The sequence below is a fragment of the Emydura macquarii genome, unplaced genomic scaffold (genome assembly GCF_026122565.2).
Source record: "Emydura macquarii macquarii isolate MOO-44397 ecotype Brisbane River unplaced genomic scaffold, CSIRO-AGI_Emac_v2 contig_2681, whole genome shotgun sequence".
NCBI classification, from domain to species: Eukaryota; Metazoa; Chordata; order Testudines; family Chelidae; genus Emydura; species Emydura macquarii.
The window spans coordinates 2294112-2317251 of record NW_027132818.1 but is presented as its reverse complement, the minus strand read 5'-3'; the positions used below and the strand labels follow the sequence as shown (position 1 = coordinate 2317251).

Genomic DNA, 23140 nt, shown 5'->3' with positions numbered 1-23140 from the left:
ACTCCACCGACTAAAAGAATATTTAACAGATTCAGTGCTGTGAATATCGACATGCTGCAGAAACCTCAGCCTTAGGTTTTAGCAAAATTGCATCTCTTCCTCATCGTTTCATCGCATCATGGATCGTCAGTCACGTCTGAAGGATTGTTTCACTAACACAGTCATAGGCTTCTTTGTGGCTTTCAGACCCTCAAGAAATATTTCCATATGTGAATGTAAGCCCTGAAACAGTTTGGCTGGCAATAAATAATACAAATTAAAAAATCCATGCCTATCCCACAGGAGATGTTTGGATTAGAGTTTTGCTACCTAAAATCAATTTGAGCTAGATGGGCCAGATTTTCAAAGTTAGGTGCATGCAGTTGCATACATTCATTTGCATATGCCTAATTTATGTACACCAGTGCCTGATGTGCACACACAAATCAGGTATTCTGTTCGGTCACATGGTCAGTTGGGTGCCCAGCTGCATATACAAATTCCATCTAAATTGGGTACATAAGTGTATTCATGAGCCCTGATTCTCATTAATACTATGGCCTCTTTAACCATTCTGGCACCAAACTGCCTTAAAGTGGGCATACATATAGTTTATACTCACTTTAAGGTCCCTTTCCACTGGGTGCTATAAAAGGGCTTAATATAAATGAGAATCAGTTCCAAAAGCTGCACACTCGTTTTGAAAATCTGATTTGAAACAATTCTACTAATTCATTTCACCTTTGAGCTGACACACTGCAATGTTCAGTTTCAGGGATAAAGGTGCAGAAGTTGTGGCACCAATGAAGTTTCATTACAAAAAAATAGATTGTTCTTGTGGCAGTCAACAGGAGGCTCAGAACTGCTGGTTTGAAAATAAAAATATGGTAACTCCACTTTGGGATAATATCCTACACCTGGACAGAAGCGCTTCTCACCATGGGCTAGATTATGACAGCACTGTTCAGCTGTGAATGGGAAAAAGACTCCTTCTCCCTACTTGCTCCTGGTCAGTTTGAGACTCTGGCTGCAGTGTGGACAGCAGCCACTATTCACCTGATACACGCTGCTATGAACAAGTGGGCAAGAAGATGCTGGCTCCATGGGGAGCTGGAGGAGGCCTGGCTCCATGCCCCCCACTCCCCACCCACATTTGCCAGCCAGAGCAACTGGCATAACATTGTGGGGAGGAAGCTGCTCCACAAAAAGGGAGCAGGGGAAAAACTGTGTCACCATTGATTCTCTGGTCCCAAGGTTCTCAACCAGGGGTATGCAGAGGTCTTTGAAGGGATTACATCAACTCATCTAGATATTTGCCTGTTTTACAATAGGCTACACAAAAAGCACTAGCAAAGTCAGTACAAACTAAAATTTCATACAGACAATGACTTGTTTATACTGCTCTGTGTACTATACACTGAAATGTGAGTACGATATTTATATTCCAGTTAATTTATTTTATAATTATAGGGTAAAAATGAGACAGTGAGCCATTTTTCAGTAATAGTGTGCTGTGACACTTTTGTGTTTTTATGTCTGATTTTGTAAGCAAATAGTGTTTAAGTGAATAAAACCTGGGGGTACGCAAGACAAATCAGACTCCTGAAAGTGGGGCAGTAGTCTGGAAAGGTTGAGAGCCACTGCTCTGGTCTGCTCTGGGGGCGGTGCAGCTATGCACTGTTCTCACTCAGAGGAGGTTGTAAAGTCACAGTCTAGCCCTTATCCAATTACACTTGGCTTTCCTGCCCACTCATTGCTAAATCAATGCAAGTTACACTATTCTGCACTTATGCACTCTTACACCTGGCATGTAATTTTCACCAGTTTAAGTCACCGTTGAATTTGATCTGAAAACATCTCTGTGAGATACCTGTGTTTGCACCAGAGTGCATTTGGCCTATTGTTGCATAGGTGGAATCTGTCTCATTAAAGGCTTAGTTCCCAAAAAAACTCTGACTGAGTTGAGATTTAGATACCATGCTTGTTTCAAAATGTATTTCTTCTGTTCCATCCCTCCACCCCCTCTTTATCTTTCTCCTTTCCCATCCACACTAGCTCCTCTCCCGTGGATCTTCTGCCTCTCCTTTCCAATTTTCTCTCCTCTTTTCTTGTGCAGGTGCCCGCAGGAAGGAGGAAAGAAACTGGAAGAGAAAAAAGTCCATCTCCACACACAGTATCCCCTACAGGGAGGGGAAGGAAATGCTGCAGTATCAAACCTGGATGCATCTTTTCCCTTCCCTCCCAGGCTGTGCTAATACCATATGAGGGATGTCAGAAACTTTCCTGGGCCTTCTGCACAGGAAAGCAGGTGCTTCCATCTCTTCCCTCTGCTTGGGCCAGCTAGAATCCTACTTAGCCTCTGAAAAGCAGATGATGAGAGGGATTTGGAGGATGAAGAGTTTAGACAAAAAATGCTGGGATCTCACTTGCATAATAGATGTGCTGACAGGCACGTGCTCCATAAAGAACTTTTAAAATAAGTAACATTGTGTGAAGCAGTTCCATTTTCACTTGTGAACATTTCCCTAGAGCACCACAAAAGGAACATGTGCTTAAAATCTCACAGCAGGGGTCCACAGAACTGACAAAGGGATTCTGTCACAAACTATATTGGGCCAAATCCTGAAGTCCTAACTCAGTACTCCAGCAAAACTCCCCTTTAAGTCAAGGGAAGGGGAAGCAGTCAAAAAGAAGAAACTCAGGATAATAAATTCAACATGGTATACAAAAGATCAAAACTTCTACCAGTGTGTTACTGTAGTGAAAACTAAAGTATCTTTTTTTTTTAAATTACAATTGAGATCTGACAATTGCAGAACATATTTCTCTAGAGCAATAGATTGTTGAAAAACTGTCTTGGGGTTAGTTTTAAAGAATTCAAATTGGGAAAGGGAGGAATAAAAGAATAGCACAGAGATAAAGAGAAAGCAACAGTCAGACAAACTACTAGACACAAAATCAAAATTCGGAGGCCTGATTCTACAAGTATATAGAAGTTCTATAAATACAGATCTTACAGGGTCATGTTGTGGAATAATAAATAGTGCTCTGTATAATATCATTACATGTGGGATTAAAGTTTCTCCCTTATAATTTTCAGTAGGCAGTTTGAAATTAAAAAAGCTCACTGTTCTCAAACTATGATGCAGAAATAACTCCTTCTTGAGTTGTATATATTTTAGACAGGATACTACAGAAACATCAGTATCAAAGTGGCAAGCTTTTCACTTTTAACAAGCCCATCTTTTTCCTTCTCCTGTGTTTCAATTTGAAGAGATTATAAAACATATAAACTAGTTGTATTGTGTATGAAGTCCACATTGTTTTTTCTTTCTAATTGTAATCTAGGAGTTTATCTTTATCAGAAGAATGAAAGAAATCCCACTATAAACCCTTTTGTCAAGGAATTCTGATTCTGAATTTTATTTGAAACAGAAGGTATCCAAGGTACCCTGTCAAATTGTTTCTCTTTAGAGGGGAGAATCAAACTTAACTTCCAATATTGATTCAATTAATCCTCCTATGCTATCTGGAGTCTCCACAAGAGCTGGATTCTTCTTAATCCTTAAGGGTCAAAATCTGGTCCTGTGGAGGTCAACAGGAGTTTTGCCATTCACTTCAACAGGACCAGGTTTTGTCCCCCTAATGCAAAATCTAGCACTAAGGAAAAGTTAAAGGAAGTGAAATCAAACACACAAAACTCATGCCATTTCAAAGCTCCAGGATTTTTCCTAGTTGTGAAGGATAGATCAAATATACACTAATGCATTAAGTCTTACATTGAATACAAAAAACAGAACTAGAAAAACGACATAGTTACGGTCTGACCAAGTTAACATCTTGTGGTAGAAAATTTAACCATTGGAATTTCTGATGCGTGTTTGATTTTGCAACTTACTGTTGCACTAACACTCATTTTTTGCATTTGATTTCCACTCTTTTTCACAAGGCAGAAAAAAATGAAAGAAAAATCACATAAATCACTGTGCTGCTGAAGTGTTTTATAGGCATTTCAGTCCTGGCTTTGGGCCAAATCCTACTTGCTTTACTCACACTAATAGTGTCATTCACCCCTGTAGGGCAACTCATATGCATATGCAGGAGCAGGATGTGGTTGTATCTGTAAGTAATAAATGTACAGAACTAAAATTCCATGAAAGGGCAGTTACTTGTCTTTTTCACTGATGTTACATTACCCTCTAAGTATCACAATATTTTAAAATATGGGTCCAAAACAAGTGCTATATTCAACGAACAGATTTATGGAAGCACATCTCCCTGTAATGGTCCAATCCTGTGCCCATTGTATCTGAAAAATAAGGATCAAATCATGATCATACTCCCCTGAGTAGTGTAGCTGAGGTCAATTGGAGTTTGTGTGTGGTAAGGAAAGCAGGATCTGGCCCTCTAGAATGATTTCAGATCACAATTATTCACTACCTCTTTTCTTAAATAGTATTTAATATAAAAATGTTATGAGAGATTCGGATGTCTGTTTTGTAGTTAGAGGTGGGTTGGAGTTATGATTATGGTTAGTTGGGTTACGATCAGTTATGATCAACTGTACAGAGCTCTGAAGATATAAAAGTGCTGCAGAAAGGTGAAGAATTAGTTTTTCTATATTGTGTTCAGCCTTCTGGGAGCAAAGCATCCACTGCTTGGTATCTCAAATGATGATTTTGTAAATAAAAATAAATAAATATTAACGAGTGTCTGAGTATCCAGTTAGTTCAGCAAAGTTAGAAAGAATCTAAGAGACACATATGGTTACGGTTCTCCATAAAAAACTATAATTTCTGTGTTCAGGTTGCACTGCTCCCTATCCTATAATGAGTAAGATATTTAAAGTCCTGAACTGTTTATGTGACATTTCAATAAATAATGCAGAGATTTGACAACATTTCCATATTCCTCCTTTAATGTCTGAATGTCTCTGACTTAATCCAAGTTCCTTGGCATTTATTACTGTTTGTTACACTAACAAGTGAGATTATGAGAATTCTAATGAAGGCTTCCAGTGAAAAACTCTGTGATTAAAATGCCATAATAACAGTTGCATGCATTTATATGCCTGATTATCATAATCTATTTAGCACAAGTAAACATACAAACAGAAGGAGAAAAGCAAGCACACTGACACTTCAGCTAAAGGAGAATTTAAAATGAGGGAGAAACAATGTAAATATGTAAATGTCTTTGTGTATTCTTTTTATCTTTTTTTCTCATCCTTGCTTCCCCTCTTCCCCCGCCCCGTTTGCTAATGAGACATCTATGCTTCATCACATGTGGTCCCTCTTTGCTAGGCCGAGGTGCGTTTTTGGGCCATCTGCTGGGGCCACTATCCTAAACAATGCCACCCAGAAAGCCAGGGATATATTTGCAGCAACCTTTGACATCATGGAATACAAGAGATGGTGTCGTACAGACTCTGCTCTTTGATATGTTCATTCTGAACACTTAGTTCAGCTGTTACTCCATTAATGCAAGTCCCAAGATGACATAACAAGGCTACAGCCTCCCCCCACCAAATTTTTTGGCAAATTAAGAGAAATCATGCCAAATATCTAATGTAGCCTTTCAGTACCAAGATTCTATTAATTATTTTTCATTCTTTATCATACATTAAAGAACAGCAGAGCTAGGAATTTCCAATTCCTGCATTCGAAGTAACTTTATAAATGAAGTGATCATGATGAGAACATAATTAACTATTGTTATTATGAAAGATGAATATATGTTAAAAAAAATCACACAACCCCACTGAACAAGCAAAAAAGACTTGCCATAGGGACTGGACACCATGAAGAACAGATATAAAAAAACATGTAGGCTAAAGAAACAAATATATCATACACATGGTAAATCAAAGGATTTTTAAAGCAGCTTTTCATGAAGCACAGGAAGCAATTTGGAAATGTTCACTGGGAAAGGACATAGCAATTGGCTGAGGAAAACTTTGTGTCCAATGAGTGTTAATGTGAAAAATCACAAACACGCACACAAACACCTCCTTCCCTCTATATTAATCTTTTCACATTTATTGAACTTTCATTTATTGTGGTCTTTAATGAGAACCTTCAAAAGCACCTCATAGTGCTCGGTTAAAATGTAGTTATAAAATGGAAAAGGTGTAATGTATAATATGGACTAGTCACACACTGAGAAAAGGGGACATTTAAAAGAGTAGTAAACTTGTGACTAATCAACCAAACAGGAAATTCAAAATTAAAGCTAAAACTCTAGATCGTGTCCTGCCCTCTATTACATGGGATATACCTCTCTGAAAGCAATGGGGCTGCACTCATGGAAATGATGGTAGACTATGGCTTCCTGCACCAAATTCTGCTGTGGTTGTAAGCAGGTGCAACTCCAATTACTTCAATGAAATTATATGCAGCTTGCACCAGGGCTAAGTTTAGCCCTCTGCCCAGAATTTAATTCTGTCTAGCCTTAACTCACTCTGCTGCCTTCAGATGACATAGGAATTGAACATGGGTACGGTTTTTCAAAGTTTTAAAGTTTTAAAGTTAACAGGAGCACAGTTAAAATAAGGCTGAGTACTTTAGTAAGCCCCACTCCCTTTATGCTATAAAACTGGGCCAACTGGGTAAATTAAGGACTGAGTTTTAGCCCTAATTTTGTTTCCTTGCCTTTGTCAGTTTACAACACAATTTTAATAATTAGTTCAGTGTGTGTGTTTCCGTGAAATTCCTTAGCTTTTTTAGCAGTAGTAAAGTTAATAGGAGTTGTGCACCAGGAGCACTTATATTATGAAGCCTAATGGGAATTTCATGCATTATTTATTATTGCTATTATAATAATTATTTATTATATAAATTCCAGTAGCTCCAAGAGGCCCTCCTCCAATTCAGCAGCCAGTTGTGTTGGGTTCTATCCAAACAGACTAGAACACAGTCCCTGCCCCAAAGAGTTTACAGTCTAAATAATATGGACAGGGACCTTACTTTAAAGTGCCTGAATTAACAGTGCCAATAGTGTTTCCTTACCTAATAGCCCCAAAAGACTCCTTCAGAATTGTTATAAGACATCCTTGTGATAGTTAAATTAAAAATGCTTATACAGCTATAAAGATAGACGTTGCATAGATCCTTCTTTTCACATAAAAGGCCTGAGACAGACTGTGACCCTAATACTGAAAACACCCTGGCCCAGTTCTAAAACCCCTTGAAGTCAATGGGAGTCTTTCCATTAACTTCAATGAGCTTTGGAACAGACATTCTGGGTGAAATCCTGACCTTAGTGAAGTCGAGGCAAAATTCTCATTAACTTCAATGGGGCCAGGATTTCACCCTCTGAATGCAGAACTCCCACTGACTTCAGTAGCAGTGTTGTGCATAAAACATTTACAGGACTGTGCTCTATCGTCATTTCTGTCCCCTCCTGTGAACTTGCCCGAGATGCATCATCAGCAAGGAGTACACATGCTAATACAACTTAGAAAATGTTAATTGAAAGGACCTAGCTACTGCAAATTGTTTTCCAAACTGCATTTTTAGCAGTTTGTAAACGATTTTTTTTACAAAGACAATTAAATTATATTATGGATTGATTTCTTGTCAACTGCAGCTTTTTAAATGAAATTGTTTGACGTTATAGGAGTGTACAAAAGTTATCTTGCATTCAAATATATAAATAAATATATAAATCAGAATTATTATGTGTTTAATCACATATATGTTATACATGTACATTCCCCTCTTCTTTTCCCACACTCTCTACCTGCCACCCCAAATTATGTAGTAATACAGATTCTGAAGTAAAATCTTTTATTCCAAGTTTCAGATTGAATTGAATTTTAAGGGCTAGATTAAAAGCTTATTCAAAACAATGGGTCAATTTTTGTGTGTGGCCTTACTCATGTGCACATTCCAATTGAAGTAAATGGCAATACTTATCAATTTCAGATCAATCCCAAAGAGAGTAAGAGTAACAGAATTTGGTCCAGGGTTTGCAGTGAAAGTGATGCAATAATTTATTTTGTTGTGGCCATCAATGTAATGAATGGTATATTATAACTAGAGTGGGTCGGATGATAACAACTCTGCTGCAGCAACTTTTTAGATTTTGAAATTTGTTTTCATATCACATTGGAGTGAAAACATACCCTCTCTACTGTTTTTGTGAAAAAGGAATTGTGTTGAAATGTCCATTTTCTGACTGATACCTGAGTTTTTCAATTTGGGAAGAGAGGTGTAGACCTTATCAGTTAAGGGCCTATCCTGGGACCCGGGAGACCCAGGTTCAGCCTGATTTGGGATGAAAAGCTCTGCTCTAAATCAGGCAGAGCAGGGACTTGACTGTGGGTCTTCTCTATGCCAGGTTAGTGTCCTAACCTCTGGGCTATAGAGTGTGACTTCTCCCTAAACTTTCCCCAGGAAAATTTCATTTCACTGAAAATGTTCTATCCTGCTCTAATTATAACTAGAGCTATCTTTCTGTTTAAACAAGAAAAAAAAAGTTTGGTTGGTTTCCCTGCCTGTTTTTGTCCCAGAAATACGAGAATATCCAGACTGTTTTTTCCCAGTTTTGTTAGAAGACCTCTTGGATGGCTTCCATGTAGACTGGGAGCTACCCCAGTCTTTCACTGTAGGGATAGGTGTGCTGAGTCCTTGACACAAAGAGTATTTCTATCAAATATTTGCGTTAAAGAAGTGTTAACACAAACAAACCACTGATTTAAACCATCAGAATAAAAATTACTTCCCCACTCAGTTAACCAGGTTTTCCTTCCTTGGTATCATTGATGTAATAAATTTACTAGTTCTTCAGTTGTATAGTCTACATTATAAATTTAGGTCTTGTCTATCCTGGGGGGTGGAGGAACAGCAGAAAACAAAACTCAGGAAGAAGGGAAACTTTCAGACCTTCTTTTTACATAAAAAACCTGATCCAAAGCCCCGAGAGTCTTCATTCTTGCTTTAGTTACCTACAGATCCGATTTAAAAAGACTAAATATTCATAAGTAATAAAATATGCTCAATTCTACATTTATTTGTCAAAACCAACTTCGGGCAAATGGCTCCTCAAGGAATCCTCTGTTACTGACTTCAGTGGGACCACTCAAAAGAGGAAGAGTTTTCAATATTAGACCCCTGAACTAGAAGATAAATCAGTTAAATTTCTAGAGGGCCAGTCTTGCTCCCTCTGAAGATTATGTGAATTTTGCCATTAGCTTCTGTGAGGGCAGGACTGAATCCATGATTTGAACAGGGCAGATTATATAAATTGGTTATCAGAAAAAACACAAAACAAATACTCAGTAGTTTCCTGCCTGTTTTATTTGTCACAAATTAAAAGCGAACTGGAAGCAGTAGAGAATATTTCACCAGTGGGGTGAGAATCAGCTGAAATCTTTTTCATCTTTATAGCATTATATGGTCTCCGTCAGTTTGGCTAACACTACTTTTGTTGACAAGCCTGCTCTGCAACTCAAACGTTATTACATTATCTGTTCTCAAATAAGAATTCAAATGCCAGTGAAAAAACATCGCTGCTAGACTGCACAGAACTCTACGCAAACGTTGCAACAATTTCCAGGTCTGAGAGCGTTTTTTAACCAAAGGCAAGTTATTTCTGGGCCATAAAGTTTGCAAGAAAACAGTTTTCAACCCCCAGAACTCCTTCCTCCTTAGAGCTTTCTCGAGAGGCAGGGAAGAAATACTGTGAGTTTCTACATCCCTCAGTTAAATCAGATTTTGGCTTTTAGGGCTTCTATAGTTTTTGCATTTGGGGGAAATGACTGCTGGTAACATTGTCTGACCCCCACAAAAAGGTTCTCTGAATGGATGGTTTCAGTGTTAATGGTTTAGTGAAGCGTGGCATGTATTTGCACTTTTCCTAGATAGAGAAATGATACTGAATCATGGTGCTCTGTTCGATTATTAAAGTGAAATGTTCCAGTATTCTTGACAGAGACCGTCTTAATTAGCCGGAAAGCTGCATCTGGGTGTTTTGAATGGTTTTCTGTTGCTGACAAACAGTCAGCATGTGGATTGGCAGGAATTTGTTTCTCTAGCGGCAGATCTTTTTGTGCCCTTCGTTTTCAGCCTGCAGATCTGAGTCCAAAATCGAACCCTTTCACGTTTGACAGTCCGGGAGATTGTTTGTGAAATGATTACTCAGGCCATGTCTACATTGCCGAGTGAAGTCGACTTACTTTAAGTTGACTTTCAGCAGCCAATTTTTAGAAGTCGCAGCAGCATGTATACACTACGCTGTTTGTGCAGGTCTCCTGAGTTTACACTGAGCACTCTTAATTCAAATTGCAAAGCAGTTCAATGTGGGCAGCTATCCCACAGTGCAACTAGCTGCAGTGGCTGTTGGGACGAGTGTCATCGTCCCATGATGCAACGCTGCTTCTCCCTCCCTTCTTTCCCCCCTCCCCCCCAAACAAACAGGAAAAGTATTTTCGCACCATTTTTTTACTCCCGGTGATCGCTATTGCTGCAGAGACATGGAGCCAGCTCAACTCTGCACTATAATTGTGAGCATTACAAATACATCACAGCTTATCATTGAGTATTTTCAAAGTAGAGCAAGAAGCCGAAGCACACACAACAGCGATGCCACTGAGGCTGCCCTGCTACAAGCCATCGAGCAGAGCAATTCCCGATTGCTGCAGGCTGTAACGCATCATCTGCAGTCCGTGGAGCTCCAGTTCTGGTCGCAGGAAACAAGCACAGACTGGTGGGACCGCATTGTTATGCAGCTGTGGGATGATGATCAGTGGCTGCAAAGCTTTCGAATGTGAAAGGCAACTTTCCTGGAACTTTGCTCGGAGCTGGCACTGTCCTTGAAGCGCGTGAATACTTGCTTGAGACAAGCTCTGACGGTGGAGAAGAGAGTTTCCATTGCTCTCTGGAAGCTGGCAACCCCCGACTGTTACGCTTGGTGGGGAATCAATTCGGAGTCGGTAAATCCACAGTGGGCATAGCCGTGAATCAAGTGTGCAGGGCCATCAATAGACTTCTTCTACAAAGGCTAGTGACTTTGGGAAATGTGCAGGACATAGTGGAGGGGTTTGCCACGATGGGGTTCCCAAACTGTGGAGGGGGCCATTGATGGGACGCACATCTCTGTCTTAGCGCCTGCCCACCTAGCAACTGAGTACATAAACCGCAAGGTGTACCTTTCCATGGTCCTGCAGGGGCTTGTGGATCACAGGGGTCGTTTCACCGACATCTATGTGGGGTGGTCTGGGAAGGTGCATGACGCGTGCATATTCTGTAATTCGGAGCTGTTCTCTAATATGCAGGTGGGCACTTTTTTCCCCAGACCAAAAAAATTCAAATTGGGGGTATGGAAATGCCCATAGTGATCCTGGGGAATCCTACTTACCTCTTGCTCCCTTGGCTAATGAAGCCGTACACCGGTCATCTTGAAAGCGACAAGGAGTGTTTTAATAAGAGGTTAAGCAGTTGCAGAATAGTTGTAGAATTTGCCTTTGAGCGTTTAAAGGGTAGATGGAGAAGTCTCCTCACTAGGCTGGACATGAGTAATAGCTGCGTGCTGTGTTCTTCATAATGTGTGTGAAGCGAAGGGTGAGCGGTTCCCCTAGGGTTGGGCTGTGGAGACAGAAAGACTGGCCGCCAATTATGAGCAGCCAGATGCCAGTACTACGCTGAGAGCTAACCACGGAGCGCTTTGCATTAGGGAAGCTTTGAAAACCAGGTTCTGCAATGAGATGCAGGACTGATTTCTGTTCCTGTATGTTGTTTGCCTTTGGTGAAACCACCCCCCCCATCGATATCTGTACCCACCAAATCCCTCCGGAACAAGATATGAGGAACAAGGCAGCCATCCCCTGAAAACTTTTGCGAAGGATAACAGATTACATACATGAACGTTTCCGTGAGATATCAACTGATGATAAACGTAGCATTTCTCATCACATAAATAAACTGTTCCCTGGGTAACCCCCCAGTACAGTCACCGAAATGTCTGAAATCCCCTTCGTGCCCCCCCCCCCTCCACACCCAATGTAAAAGGACAGAACTGCTAAGAAGAAAAAAACCTCATCAGATGTACCTTCCATGGGATCATTAGTGCTGTCCTGTGTGCTGCTGGACTGCTCTGGGGTCAGGAATATGTCCTGACTTTCAGAGAGAACGGACAGCACACTCTCATGCACCCTGCTCTCCTCAGCCTCCTGCTCGTCATCCACGGAGTCCTCATCATTGTCCATGGACTGTGACCTAGCAGAGGTATTGATGCTGCGGGGCGGCACTGTGGTGGGATCACCACCAAGAATTGCATGCACCTCATCATAGAAGCGGCATGTTTTTGGCGAGGAGCCAGAACAGATGTTAGCTTCCCTGGCAGCTCCTTGATCTTTATGCGGCACTGCTGAGTGTCCCTCTTGTGTCCCTTCTCCAGCATGCCCTGTGATATCTTCCCGTAAATGTCCAGATTCCTTTTGCTGGCTCTGAGCTGAGCCAGAACGGACTCCTCGCCCCACAGCCCGATGAGATCTAAGTCCTCTAGTTGACTCCATGCTGGAGCGCGTTTGGGCTTTGCAGTAGCTATGCGGAGAACAGTGACAAAGCTCTCTCTACGCTGGCAGTACAGGAAGTGAAAATTCAAATCTTCCTGGGGCTTGAGGGGAGGGGACATTTCCTGGTAGTGTGACCACAGAGCAGCACAGCGCGACTGTCCAGAGCGGTCAAAATGGGGCATTGTGGGCTACCTCCCAGAGGCTAATAAATTCGATTTAAGTGAAGTTGTGTCTACACTGACACTAAATCGAATTAACAAATTTGATTTAGGCGCTACACCACTTGCGGAGGTGGTCTTATTAAGTCGATTTTCGAGGCGACTTAATTTGAATTAACAGTAGTGCCAGTGAAGAGGCAGGTGTACATAGGTTGACGTAAGTGACTTTACATTGACCTACGTCGCCAGTGTAGACCAGGCCTCAGTGCAACCCAATAGCACTGCCTTAGAAAGCAGCTGGGGATAGAAACTTTCAGAGCCCCTCTTTGGAGATGCCTGATTTCTAGCCCGAATCCCTCCAAGGGCGGCAATTGTCACATCGGTTGAGAACACCTTGCAAACGGTTGGAAGGGAAATAGGTGCTCCAGCCTGCATGCATTCATTAGGATTGGTTTGCCTGATATTTTAAAATAGAGACTAGTCCTGTATTTTCTTCACTGACCGAGTAAAAGGTCCAGCAAATCATTGGCAACCCTGGCTTCACATTTATTTGGTGGGCGATCTTTCTTTCTCCCCTCCCCACCCTGAACAGAACAAGACAAAGCCAGTGGTGGGGGAAACTCACAAGAGCTGATTGCTCAGGAGGCCCTGCCCTATCTCTTTACTTGAGTCCATTAGGTAGGTGCGTGGTTGTAAAGACAGGCGAGCTGGGCTCCAGGCGCACAGCAGCCTTGCGTGTCTGCACTAAAACTTCCTTCTGGTGATCAACCCTTGGGCTGGAGTCTCGGCCTGAAACTCACTGCTTAGGCCTAAGGCAGCGCAAGCTCTGGCCTCCTCTGCAGCCCTGAAGTTGTTTCTCCTGCTTCCCTCAACGTCTAGCGTGTCTGGAACAGCCATCTGTGCTCTCAGCCCAGCGTGCTGGCTTCCCCGCAAAGACTTTTTTTTTTAAACGTAACACTCAAGAAGTTGTGGATGGTGGGAGCTCTCTAACTTGGAGCCTCTTGGACGGCATCCTTTGTCTGCTACAATACCCGGATCCAGGGCTGTATTATCCATTAGACACAATAAGCACAGTGCCTAGGGCCTAGGAAACTTTCAGGGCCTATGAAAAAAAAAATTATATATAATTTTTCTTGTATTGAAAAAACTGTTTATCAATAGCTTAAAATCAAATTAGTTATTTTGGTCGGGGGCCTACCAAGGCAAGTGTGCCTAGGGCCTACAAAGGTCTTAAAATTGCCCTGTCCGGATCTCAACCTGGAAGAAGCGCCACGTGGCTTCAAAATGAGGGACCTAGCCAAAGTAACCCGGGGAGGAAGCACATAACATTAAGTGGGATTCATTCATTGTTCACATCTATTTTACTTGTCTAGATGCAGCAGCCTCAGGTTTTGATTGGTTTTGCAGTGCCGATTGTTCACAACAGAAATAGTAAAATAACAGCAGATAAATTTGGAGCTAGGCTGCAGGTACAAGACTTTGAACCTGGACTACAGGAGAGTGGAGTTTGATTACCAAGTTCCATAGCCTTCTGTCCGCACTAAAGATGTTCTCTGCCGGTGTGGCTTTTAATTGACAGAAAGACAAAGCAAGTGCTGCTGCCCCGCAGGCTGCTTAGATCACCTCTGAAATCCGAATCCCCCTGAAAACCGCGCAGAATCACTAAGACATTTTTCACAAATCATTTAATGTCCACGGCGGGCTGAACTCTCGGAGAGAATTAAGAGTCACTCCGCAGGCTGACGTGGCTATCCATTTTTACAAAAGAAACTCTCCAGAGCACGCCCATCAAACCATTATTCTGTATATTAATGACAAATAATGCAAAACGGGACTCTCTGTTTGTCAGACTTATCAGTATGGTAAAACTATTTTTAAATCGCCTAGACAGACCTCTACAGAGCGGCACAAGTCAGAATAGAAAGATATTTGTGCAGCGCCTCGCACAATGAGGCCCTGGTCTATTGCAAATAATAAATCATTATAACAGTGATAGGAATTTGGGGGTTAACTGATCATTCTGTGTCTGATGTACACTTGATACGTTGTGTGTGGGCCAGATCTTTACTGAGGGAAAATTCACAGTGAGAGTCAATGGGTATTTTAGCTGAGTGTGACGTGCAGGATCGGGTCAGTTTTAAAACCACAATACAGTATTGACAGAACAAAAGGAATCTGTGAAAAGCCAAGGTGCTGAGGTGTTGGATATGAAAGTTCAAACGGGAAATTTACTGACAAAGGGAAATATTTTTTCCAGCTTTAAAAATCAGCCTTAGGTAACGTTACTTAATGTTCTAAATATATTTGAAAGCCATAAATCATTCCGCTGGTGCATACTCCGCCTGAAATAACGTGTTATTGTAATGTCATGTAATGTAGCGTGTATATTGTAATGTAAAGTGTTAGTGTGATGCTCTGCATCGACTTAATTTTGTGCCCTCTCTCCCGTTTAAGGAGTGTAAAAGCCTCCATAATGCGGACTCAGTAGCACGAGCCTAAAACACATCGGACTGAATAATCTTGTGTTTGTGGGTTACCAACAAAAATAAATCCGAAAGGGCTCCTGGCTGATGACCATTGACACGGACATTGGTAGTGAAACTGGAATGTGTGTTTTCTTGCACAACCCACTGCCCCGTCAGTAGTGCTCGGAGTCCATGTCCTGCCTGTCCTGGGACGGATTACCATTTCCTTGTAAAATGTGAACCTCTCGCTGCCACCTTTTCCAAACACACACACAGACCCCCTTCCGCCCACACACTTCCAGACCCCCGCCGGCACACACACACAAGCATCTTCACAGCCAGGGAGAGTGACACGCACACTCAGAGAATCACACGCACGCATTCGGAGACACACACAGCTACAGCCCAAAGCAGACGGAGTGACTAATATCCTGCCTCAGTGAAACGGTTGTCTCCGGTTCATATCCGCCGATTTGAGCCTACTATGTGACCGGCTTCTCCGGCACGAACAGTAAACAGAGCAAAGCCCCCGGAGCTGCCGAGTGGACAGACATAGCTTTCTACAGAGAAATCCCACTAGCAAGGGTGGGCTGCTTCTGTAGAATGGACACTTGTTGCACATCATGTCACAAGCAGAGGTAAAGTCAATGCTTTAGGGACCGAAGGAAAGGAGAGTTTAAAGGGAAAGTCTGAAGGGGAGAAGGCAGGAGAGGATAAAGAGAAGGAAGGAAACAGGGAAACAGGAAGGGGGTTTTCAAACCCTAAATTCCATATTTCACCAGGCAGTAAGTAACCATCTCAGCGCGGCACAGTTGGGGAGAAGTTCTGGAGCTTTTATCCGGGAGCCACTAGGTGGCAGGTGTTGATATAAACCCGGATTAGTGGCCATTGTAATGAGTTTGGGTTACCGAGGTTTATCCACTGTAGCTGGCAACCCGAATTCCGCCTAGGTCGTGTCCCGTTATATCGACAAATTCATGCAGAATATACTCAGCATTCAAGCAGCTTTCAGAGACTGAAAGGGACGAGGAAGAGAGAGGTTCTTTCACTTCTTCCCCGTAAAACCCAGGCTCTAAATTGGCTCCATCGCCTTCTGTTTACTGGGGATCAAGGCCAGCTGTTCCGTGAATCTAGAATGACAAACACGTGGGAACATTTCTCTTTGGGCTCCCCCGATATCCTCTCAAGGCCTGCAGGGCCCTTCCCCAGTGTCGCGGCAGGCTCTGCCTGACGGGGTGAAACGCTTCCGGGTTGAATGGGTTTCACTGGATATTATGGGACTCTAACAACAGGCGCAGGAGCGCGATGGATCGGTCAGAAGGCAGGGCAGGATTGTTGCGCCGGATTAATTACTTTCTCATCGTGAAATGCAAACTTTGAATATGTGTCCGGCCTCCCCTACCGCGGCTGATCTCCAGAGCACAAAACGACCCCCCTTCTCCGCCTGCCCACGCCGCCCAGGCACACAGACTTAGCCGTGTCCTCACTGGCAGAGGCACGCACACGGACACCTTCTCTCACAGGCAGAGTCCCCACACTCGTGAAATGCAACAGAAACACAGCCTCAGGCCTGACGCACGGACATCCAACAGCCATGCCCAACCACCGACGCGCACAGACCCTGGGCCAGACCCGCGCTGCCCCGCGTTAGGCTCAGCACGCGTCCACACCGCGCACGGGAGGGCCATCACCGCACTCACACACCCAGCAGCACACTCACAGACACATGCCCTCTCCGAAGCCGGGGCACGCAACAGGCTCCTGCTGGCGCAGACACAGACCCGGCGAGCCGGACGGACACACGCGGCGAGGCAGGGGCTCCCGAGCCAGCCTGTCACTGTGACAGATTTCGCTAATTGAGCTGCTATGGATCATCATCGTCAGAACCGTTAAGAAACACATTGCCACGCTTCACTTCTTAACCTTTTAAATACACATTTAACGGCTGATCCAGGCTTGCCGAGCCAGCTGGGAAACAAACGGGTATAAAAATAACACAACAAAGGCTGCAGGGCTGTGGGGAAGGGGAGGACCAGGAGGTACACAAATGAAAGGAAAAACTAAGCCCAGGAACTTAACTCAGATACAGAAGGGGCCCGCCTGTAGATGCGAAGAAACACCTCATTCACACTCGTTTACAGGCGCTCAGTGAGGCACTGCTTGCAAAACGACCCAGCATTATTTCCGCAGTTCAAATGTCTTTTCTGCAGATGGGGAAAGTGCTCAGAAATTCTGGCTTACCGAGGGCTTTCGGGGCGACTAAAGTTTCTAGTGAGGAAGCAGGGTTCCCTCCAAAGAGTGTCACTCCGCACAAGAAGCGTTCAGTGTTGGGGATGCGCTCCCTTGTAGGCAGGATCTTTTTAAGCGAGCGCTAACCAACAATACCTTGTAAATAAGTGAGTGCCCCTGGAGTGCAATGCCAGTGACAAAGGGTTGCTCTTGTACACGGGACTTTAACGAAGGAAATGTTTTCTAAACAGGCCTAGCGTGCTCGCTTGAGCGAGATATACACGTGGTGACTCCTGCTAACTTCGCTGTCTGATCCCAGCACTTCAGTCACATCTGTTTCTTTGTGCATATTTTCACACAAAATGGGATGGGCTAACAATAACTTTTCTTCCTCTTTCCTGAAGTAAGCGGAGAAAAGATAAATAACCTTTCCTCGGGCAGCCATTCCCCTGGGGAGTGCAAAGCTGGGCTCACGCCGAATGGTTTTAGAGTTGGATCTTCACGGGGGAAAAGCCCTGAGCTCTATGCCTTTCATTGCCCTGAAATGTGGTGTCTGGGTGCGATGGGAGACTGCCCGGCCTGGAGATAAGTGGCTAAGTAAGTGTGGGAAGGGTTGCATTGTGCCTGGTGAGTGTTTACATTTGGGGTGGGTGGGGGGCAAATACCGATGTGTTTGTGAAACCTATGAAAACTCTCCAGCGATAGAGGCCGGTGGAGTGTTTGGGGGGGGGGTTAATGCCGTCCCTTTCAAAATGTTATTGTTACGCCGGGACTAAGGTTTGTTTGGTCTATTTTCCCCCCACCAGCTGTTCCTAACGCTGTCATTGTTACATTTTACTCTAGGTCTGACAAAGGTCTCTCTCTTTCTCCCTCCTGTCTCTCTGGGTCTCTCCTCCTGGCAGACGCCATTGGCTGAAGCTGCGAAGGAGCGTGTCTGAGTCCGTTTCATTGAGCGGAATTAGCCGGAATGACATCAGTTTCCCAGCCCCCTGGCAGCACTTTGCTTATTGGTGCAGCGGCCCCTCCAGGACAATAACATTGTTCTTATCCGGCGCTGCTTGCTGATGTGCCTATAAAAACACCGTCGAGACGCCAAAAGGTGCTTATTATTATTGTGATCCGTAACAACCACCAGCGGCGCTGGAGCGCGGCCGTCCTGCCAAAGGGATCCCTCTGCAAACAGTAAGTTCCCAAACCAATTCACTCCCTGTCTCCTGCGGCAGCTAACTTTATACGGGAGGCATCCGCCAGCCCCGACGGTAGCCGTCATCCGTTACACCCAAATCAATACACGGGGCTGGAAAGAACCCCCCACACTCTCCAAGGGAAACCGCGCGCCCTGCAGGTCCGGTCTCCGCCTCTCGCCGCGGGCGCCGATCCGGGCTGAAATGAAGATTGTGGAGCGAGGGAGGGAGGGGACAGATGCGGGGCTAGACGAGGGGGATTTTGAATGTCCTCTCTGGCTAGGAAGGTCTGTCCGGAGAAAAAGGGATTCCTTTTCTCTCCATGCCCCACCTCAGCGACTCTTGTACCAGGAACGCTAGTCGCTTACCTAGGACGCCGCTGCTTGTTGTCCTGCTTCGGTGCGCAATGTGTGACCTTCCTTCGGGAACAAGTCGTGCAAGAGTCACACATTCAGCGACCTTGCCGTGGGTGGGGTGAGGAGCAGCAGGAGGGAGATCCAGGGTTTTGCTGTCGGACGGGGGAAGAAGTGGAAAGTATTCCGGGGACAATTATATAGTGAGCATCTTGGGGTAGGGGTGGAGAAAGAGGGGTGCGGGGAGGAGGGCGAGGAGAGGTTGGAAAGAATCCGGGGCGACATCGTGTAATAACGCTTTGGCTTCGGGTGTGGAGTGGGCGTTGGCAAGTGTCCTAGCAGGGAGACGATAACGGATTTAGGATTTCTGTCGCTGCTGAAGTTGGAGGCGTGTGACCGAAGGGGACGGGGGTATGCCGGATCCTGCTAGGAAGATCGCCCATTAAGGATCTGGCAGAGACTGCTGGGGATTGGGACGAAGAGGTCGGGCCGTGTCCCACCACGGGGGTGGCTAGGAGCTGCCCGGAGCGTTATGGAGGTGAAGTGGAGGTTGTCACACTGCAGCGTTTCTTGTCCTGTTGATTTGAGGTCGCTCTCTGGTTTCTCCTCCTTGCAGGCAGCCCGGTGCGCGGTGCTCTCCCCTGGCTGGGGACATGGACTCCGATGCTAGTCTGGTGTCCAGCCGACCTTCCTCTCCGGAGCCCGATGACCTCTTCCTCTCGGCTAGGAATAAAGGCGGCAGCGGAGGCTTCTCGGGGGGCACGGTGTCCAGCTCCACCCAGAGCGACTCCCCTCCCGAGCTGAGCGCCGAGCTGCGCAGCGCCATGAGCGCGGCCGGGGTGGTGGTGGTGGACAAGCTCGGCTTCAAGTCTTCCTCCTCCTCGTCGGCCTCCTCGTCGTCCTCCTCTAAGAAGGACAAGAAGCAGATGACGGAGCCCGAACTGCAGCAGCTGCGGCTCAAGATCAACAGCCGGGAGCGCAAGCGAATGCATGACCTGAACATCGCCATGGACGGGCTGCGGGAGGTGATGCCCTACGCGCACGGGCCCTCGGTGCGCAAGCTCTCCAAAATCGCCACGCTGCTGCTGGCGCGCAACTACATCCTCATGCTCACCAACTCTCTGGAGGAGATGAAGCGCCTGGTCAGCGAGATCTACGGCGGCCACCACGCCGGCTTCCACCCCTCCGCCTGCCCGGGGGGCATGGCCGCCCACTCCGCCCCGCTCCCGGGGCACCCCGGGCACCCCGCCTCCCACCCTGTGCACCACCCCATCCTGCCCCCCGCTGCGGTCTCCAGCGCCTCCTTGCCCGGAGCCGGCCTCTCCGCGGTCAGCTCCATCCGACCCCCTCACGGGCTCCTCAAGTCGCCTTCGACCGCCGCAGCCTCGGCCCCGCTGGGCAGCAGCTTCCAGCACTGGGGAGGAATGCCCTGCCCGTGCAGCATGTGCCAGGTGCCCGCTCCGCCTCACCACCACGTCTCCAGCATGAGCACAGCCAGTCTGCCCAGATTAGCCACCGACACCAAATGAGCCGCCGGGGGGGACTCGCTTTCAGTGGGGCGGGGGAGAGGGAGAGAATCTACAGCAGCAAGGGGGGGACTCGGGAGAGACTCGAGCTTCCAGCCCCGAGGAAAGGCGGTCACCACATTTGGGACACAGACTGTATATGGGGGCCTCCCTCAAAAACACAGGCACATACAAGGACTTACAAGGACATACCGGTCTCGTCCAAGGTTTTTAAACACCACCAGCCCCCCAACTATAAGTTGATCCTAAGACCACCCACGACACCTTCAAACACGTTCCACCAAACTGAGACAGACCGAGGACACTAATCACTGAAGCCCATCGGAGAGAAAAATGAACAAAACCAGTTCCTCTCTCTTCCTGCAAGTGACTCCACGCCGAACTGATCCTCTCTCCTCCATCATTTCCAGCAGGAAAAGGAGGAGGCCAGCGCAACGTACAGTACTCGATGTTTTGTCCAATCTCAATAGCAATTGTGTAAACACACAGAACATTTTTAAACTAATATATGTGCATCTTTTTAACTTTGGTAGGAGTTGAAAATAGTTATAGACTCTTCTCCTCAACGGAAGTAACCAAAATTGCATAGGGTTTTTTGTTTATTATTATTTTTTTACATATACCCTTTCAACATTTTCTGGTTCATATCATAAGATATATAAAGTAGTTATTCGGAGCACCCGGCAGGTCACTTCCTGCCTACATAATTTGCAAGAATGAAGGCTGTTGATGTAAATGTAGCCTGCAAAGTTTTCTGGGTTTTGGATTTGTAAATATGCTGTCCCAATGATGATGTAAGTCCGTTTCGCTTGAGCTTTCTGTTTGTGCACTTGTACTGGAAATCTTATGAATGGTTACGGATTTTTTTGGTTTGTTTTGTTTTAGAGTATAACACGTTTTTCTTTTCTGCCTCCTTTAACAAAGTTACAAAACTCTTTAATGTGCTTTCTATGTAGGAACGCCACACTGCCTGTGTTACAATACTGAGAACTTGGGCTTGTTTCTGAAATAACAACTTTTTAAATTACTGCCCCTTGCAGAGATTTTATCATCTGTTTATTTTTGTAAAAAAAAAAAAGTTGCTAAATAATATTTATTACTTGTTCGGTTGCAAAAACAAAATAAATGATCCACTCTTGAGATTTTAAATAAAAAAAACATTTTAAGTAAATTGCATTTTTCCATCCATTTATGTTTTGGGAAGTCTAGTGGCTGAAGCCCAGGTGTGGAAAACCAGACATGATTACTTTCAGAAATATTAATATGGCATCCTGGTTCAACAGACCAAATAAACAGATAGAAAAGGATTTAGATCATTTTTATGATACTTCCAGCCCTTTTTTCTAATATTCTTTACAAGGCTCTAATTTAAACTATTTTCCCATCCGTTCTCTAAGAAGCAAGAGTAATGATCAATTAACCAAGTTTATGAGGTCCACATTTTTAAGATTTTCTTAAACAAAACTCAGCATCCAGCAAAGACAAGGAATTGCTTATGAGAAGGAAATATTAAACGCAGGTTGATGTTGCATGGTCATTGTTTAGATATTTCAAAATAGGAGACTTCAGACAAAAAATTGAAAGTAAGATGATTTGGGGGATCCCTTTCAACTTCATTGGATATCTACGTATTTGCCTATTTAAACAATCCTGTCCTGAGATATTCAGACACAACAATATATTACAGCAAAATTTTAGTTCTTTTGCGCTTTAAACCTCCAGCTCTAAAAACCTCCCAAATAAATGTTTTAATTGATTTAAAGGGTAGGTATGTGGAGATGGTTTGCACTGCAAAGACGCCTTATTTCCTCGCTTTTTAAAAAATGAAAATCTAATTTGCCTTCTCCTCCCCCCCTAAAAAAGCAGAGATAAATGCACTTTTCAAATAAGCATCTTTGCTTTGGTTGTTAATATACTTAACATCTGATACCACACACTGCGCTTAATTCTACACCTGCTGAAAAAAATGGCAGCAATCCTATCTGCTTCCATAAAAGCTGGAGCATTTGCCCATTTAACTCTTCCTGAGTGTTTTCAGCTTTATTTACTACTTTGCTTAACTTCTTTTTGGCACTTCCCCCACAATAACACGTCTTTCTGTTGAATAGCGCAGAGAGATGCTTTAGCAATGGTATTTTTGCACACCCTGCCTCTCAGTTTCTTACTCCTAGGAGAGCAAATACTTCAGTGGATCCCGCTCCTGAGCTTTTTATTCAGGCAAAACTTCAATTGACTTTACCCCTAAAGTGCACAGCATAGAGCCGACACGTCCTGTATCTTTTCCAGAGCCATTTTTTTTAATGACATAAAAACTCCATGTATCTACGCAAAGAGATTCCAGAAGGCGTTTGTGTACCCACAAAAGCTGCTAGGGAATGGAAGTGAATTCAGTTCTCTGGGGGCATTTTTATTCAAAATGTGAATATTTGGGAGCAATTCCCAAAGCAGATTGCAGTGCGCGCCCTTATGGATCTCCGTTTTAGCTAGCGTGAGAATCCTGCAGGTGTCGAAGTATTAAACCCAGGGGAAGGCTCCTTCCACACCGGGTATTTCAATTGATTTGGGGCAATGTGGTTGAGTTCCGTTACAGATCAGCCCTTTTTGAACTCCCACGGGCGGGGCTATTTTTTCTTACTTCTTCTAGGCAGATCGCTGAACTTCTGCCGATGTGTAACAGACATTAATATTATCCTCCATTTAATGAACATTAAATACTTGGGGTATCAGCCTAA

At 44.5% G+C, this 23140-nt stretch overlaps 1 protein-coding gene and 1 long non-coding RNA gene across 2 annotated transcripts in view; one reads left to right on the top strand and one right to left on the bottom strand.

Moving 5' to 3' along the window:
• The window catches only part of LOC137164706 (uncharacterized), a 57343-nt gene extending 38266 nt beyond the window's left edge, over positions 1-19077 (bottom strand). Inside the window, exon 1 of the long non-coding RNA XR_010923173.1 lies at positions 18898-19077. This is a non-coding gene — a long non-coding RNA (uncharacterized lncRNA). The remainder of the gene's footprint in view (positions 1-18897) is intronic.
• OLIG2 (oligodendrocyte transcription factor 2) lies at positions 18426-21573 on the top strand. The gene is made up of 2 exons (XM_067565645.1): positions 18426-18527; positions 19499-21573. The coding sequence occupies exon 2, from the start codon at positions 19536-19538 to the stop codon at positions 20409-20411; it is 876 nt and encodes a 291-aa protein (XP_067421746.1). The 5' UTR covers positions 18426-18527; positions 19499-19535; the 3' UTR covers positions 20412-21573.
• The last annotated feature ends 1567 nt before the right edge of the window (positions 21574-23140 follow it).